Consider the following 4,285-nt stretch of genomic DNA (forward strand, 5'->3'; position numbering starts at 1 on the left):
CTGCCTTATGGTCATCTGTGCAGATAGTATCCTCCTGAAACGGCCAAGGATACTGCTTCTGGCAGCGTAAACGGTCCGCTGGAAGCTCTAGCGGACGGCACGCTTTACCATGACAGGGGCCGTGTGTCATCTGCTTAGTAACAATTGACCGCAAAGACCCGTCAACATCCCATAACGGGTCAGGTAGCTCAGCACATATGACGTTATCAATAAGATGGGCTCATAAGCTCGTGCTGATAATCAGGTCGTAGAAATAAGCAGAGGTGCATATGTGGTAGTCCACACTTTTGATACTCAATAGTATAGCAATGGCCTGCGTACGGCCCAAGAACACCATCCGCTAAGTCCTTTAATAAGGAAGTAACCTTGATCTGAAAAATGTCTCCTATAATATCTGGCCGGTCAAGGTGCGTTTGACCTGGTAAAAGCTGTGCAAGCACCTCTGGCCAGTGTGGGTTGGCAGTAAAAGTGATAAAATATGTAGGCTTTCCAAAATAGCGACATATAGCTAGGCTGCGCACTGGGTACTCACGAGTCGAGTAGTAGAATTTTTACTCACCCAGCTGAGTTACTCACTCATGTCCCGAGTATTGTTGAATGAGGATTACTCACTTGCTGAGTACCTAGTATGGGTCTTGGCAACTCAGTTATATCACGTGTTTGATTAGCCATTACTTATGTTAAAAACGGGGTGCGACTTCATTGATCAAGACGCCATAACTCCAACTCCATTCCCATATTGTTGATGTCCTATTCCACACTATAACCTTTGGCCTTTAGGTACCAGGTTACCAGATGGTTGCCAGAACTCATCTGACCTTCATTCCTGGGTGAGAGACATTTCCATCGATTAAGCCCACAGCTTAAACATCATATCCTGCAAACGCCGAACCAATATCATACCCTTTGCCTGAATTGTCACTCTCTTCGCATGAATAGCGAGGAGGTTTGTCACTATAACTGTTAGTATGTCCCTGTCACTATGTTTAAACATCATACTCTCAAATTCTCGAATGAGGAAGCATTCAGCAGCTTCCTAAAGAGCTAGGATAGCAGATTGCTGGAAGCGAAGATTGGACTTGAAGTCTTCTGTGATTTCCCTAACAAGACGCTGGAATGGGAGCTAGTATCAAGTTGCTGTCTTCTGATATCGCGGAGAGCCTTGGTGCCTATATGTTTATTAGAGAGTTCTGGTAATCCTCTGGTAATCCTCTGGTAATCCTCTTACTAGACTTTGTGCAGCGCGTGGCCTTCTGAGCATGATTGTTGCTAGCTTGAGATGAGCAAACTGGAGCTTTTCTTGCTGTGCCCACAGCCTTTTCCTGTCCCTTTCCGCCAAGCCCAGAGCCAGCCCGTAATCCAAGTGGCATCCTTGGTGCTATGCCGCCAGTTGATCTCCTAGCAGTTTGCTTGGTACGAGTCATTTGCTAATATCAAGGTGAGTTAGTAAAGTAAACACAAGATAAAGAAGTAGATCAAAAGATATGTGTACTTACAGTGAGTTTGTAGAAAGAATATTGCAGAAGAAGAGTATAGTAAAGAGGTAGAGGTTGAAAGGTATGTGTTTTATATGAAGGTACGCATTGTGGTGTTGTTTTTGGAACAGTAATTCTTTGTAGGTGAATATTCCTTCACAAATATTTTTGTTTGCAACTTTAAAATAACCATGACCTTAGAACCACCTTCCTTGGTTACTCTCCGATCTACACATTCTTCTTCCCTTTTGAGCCTTTACCTCTTCTCTAGGACTTCAACTAAGTTTATTATCTTGATTCTATAGCCAGAACTTCTGGAGATCTCTGCTAATCACGTGTTTAGTTAGTATGGCGAAACTCAAGGCACATGAAGAACTCTCCACTAATGCGAATACTATCAAAGCTCGCAACTGCGTCTCCAACCTTACTGAAGATGAGAAGGCTGTTCACTTAGCACTCAAGGCTGACCATGCTGATCTGAGCTACTACTTAAAGAAGTTATATAAGTCTGCAAAGTGTAAGGATGCCTCCTTACCTAGATACTCGAAGAACCCGCCTCAGAGCTGTTACGGTCACCACAAGCATGAAATCTGACTCGGTGTGGTTTCGGACCAGTAGAGGAGGACATAGCGAGTTACACTATAGTGGGGGACGGTAAGGGTGTAGGGTTCAGGGTCGATGCGGACCTGTTGCGGTGGAAGGTTCAGGGCTAGGGTTGGGATAACCGAGTCGGGCCCGTTTCGGGTACTTAAGGAAACAAACTTAACGGGGTTCCCCCTTCATCTTTTTTGTATCCTTCGTAGTAGACCTATAGGATAGCATCCTTTTAGCCTCCAACTCGCACTCTCATATGCTATTACTGTGAGCTGGGTGCCCTGTGTCATTACACAAAGTATATCGCTGCCTCTACTGAAGACAAGACACGTCTACAGAATGAATTGAAGGTTGAGCGTATTTGTGTTCGGTAAGTCCCTTCTGGTAATCTCTGGTAGCCTCAATCTAACTATAAACAGGACTGAGAAGGGTACCCATGCATCTTGCATTGCGAATCAGAAAGTCAAGAATATTAGCGCCTCTTCTTCTCCACAAGCCCCACCATCTACTCTGCCCAAACAACTTCTGTCTGAGCTTGCTGCATTTGAGGGTATCTCAAGTATTCCAATCGATGACAATCATAACAGCGAATGGGAGGATACTGAGGTTGAAGACGATTTGGAGTTGGAGCTTATGTTACAGCGCGAGATATTTTAAATGACGAGGCTGTTCTACCAGATGAGCTTTCCGATGAAGAGATCACTAGCACCCAGGCTCTCTTAACTCAAGCGCACATTGATGTATGCTACCTCATAATCTGGTAATCTTCTGGTGATACTAATAGTTGATAGGCCCATGAAGAGTCCAATTTCCGCAAGTGGCAACATTTCTGGGATAGCTGTATCCACTCATATACGAGAAAGGCTGGAAAGCTGAGAAAGAAGCCTGAGCGTCTCTTTGAGTATATGCCGTGGATTGATGTAGAGGAAGGGTACGTCTCTGATCATCCTAGCAATCTTCTGGCAATACTAATTGTTTATTATAGCACTTTTCACAAGGTTATCCCACCACATAAATATTTCTGTTTGTACGAGCAGGCAGTTTGGAAAGTGGGCCTAATTACCAGGACCTGTGCAGTGGTACCCAAAGTCTTACAATCTTGTCGACAATGGATGGTTGCAAATATCCACTCATAGTTCTAGCTTCAAAGAGGCGTTCTTACTTGTCTACTCTAAGAAGTTTGATAAGGAAAAGTGGGCTAAGGTATCAGCTGCACAGGATATGTTGTTCCTGGAGCTAGAGTAGAGGAGAACTTGAGTTGCTAAAGTTATAGCGCTGGAGTACCTTTCGCGTTGGAAAACCAGGTATTTAAGTACTTCATCGTAGCCAGACTTCTGGTAACCTTCTGATAATCGAGCAATTTGCCAAATGCCATCTCAATACTCAGAGTTGTTTGATTCTGACAGTATTCTCAGACTCTTTTCCGTCTTCTCAACGACTATCCTCATTAAATTAAGTCTGTAAGGACACAGGGCACCCAGCTCACAGTAATAGCATATGAGAGTGCGAGTCAGAGGCTAAACGGATGCTATCCTATAGGTCTACTACGAAGGATACAAAAAAGATGAAGAGAGGAACCCCCGTTGGGTCAATCTCCTTAAGTACCCGAAACGGGTCCGACTCAGCTAACCTGCCTTAATTCTTATCATGTGACCGTAACCTGCCCGACTCAGATCCTTTCCATCACTGAGGGACAGGCATCCTTACAAAGTCCCTGCAGGCCTTGAATATATTGGCAAGTTAAACCAATTCGTCAAATGGACTAAGGATACACACGATATATTCATTGAGTGGTGGAAGCTATCACGATGGTATGAACAACACTAAGATCATACTACAAAACTCCTTATGAAGATTGCATGGGATTCAACCAACTGGAGTTCTCAATACTGGAGAAGTTATCACCAAGGAGCAGACCGGCTTTCTGGAGAACCATGTGTTATTTGTACTTATTGTTCGAAGGCCCTTACGCATCCTGTAATCAAGTCTGCTGGCCCAAAGTCTATGGCAACACATCTTGCATCAGACATTTGCAAAAAGAAGTCACAGATGGGAAGGATAGTCTCTATCAAATGCGAATCAATCAAATGCAACCTCAACAAGTAAGGATTACCAGATTATTACCAGAATTATGTAGGTTAATACCTATAATAAGATCATATTCTCACACAAGAGACATTTTATGAACAAGTTCTATACACAGTTATCTTGACTCA

The 4,285-nt window shown here is 43.7% G+C and overlaps 1 protein-coding gene across 1 annotated transcript; it reads left to right on the forward strand.

The window, feature by feature from the left end:
* Positions 1–1,823: 1,823 nt before the first annotated feature.
* Positions 1,824–3,314, forward strand: VC83_03314 (uncharacterized protein; the record flags this gene model as incomplete). The annotated part of the gene is made up of 6 exons (XM_024466962.1): positions 1,824–1,992; positions 2,391–2,439; positions 2,489–2,619; positions 2,712–2,809; positions 2,861–3,000; positions 3,212–3,314. The coding sequence occupies 6 exons, from the start codon at positions 1,824–1,826 to the stop codon at positions 3,312–3,314; spliced, it is 690 nt and encodes a 229-aa protein (XP_024326026.1).
* Positions 3,315–4,285: the final 971 nt, after the last annotated feature.

The sequence above is a fragment of the Pseudogymnoascus destructans genome, assembly GCF_001641265.1.
Source record: "Pseudogymnoascus destructans isolate 20631-21 unplaced genomic scaffold scaffold_6, whole genome shotgun sequence".
Lineage (NCBI taxonomy): Eukaryota > Fungi > Ascomycota > Leotiomycetes > Thelebolales > Thelebolaceae > Pseudogymnoascus > Pseudogymnoascus destructans.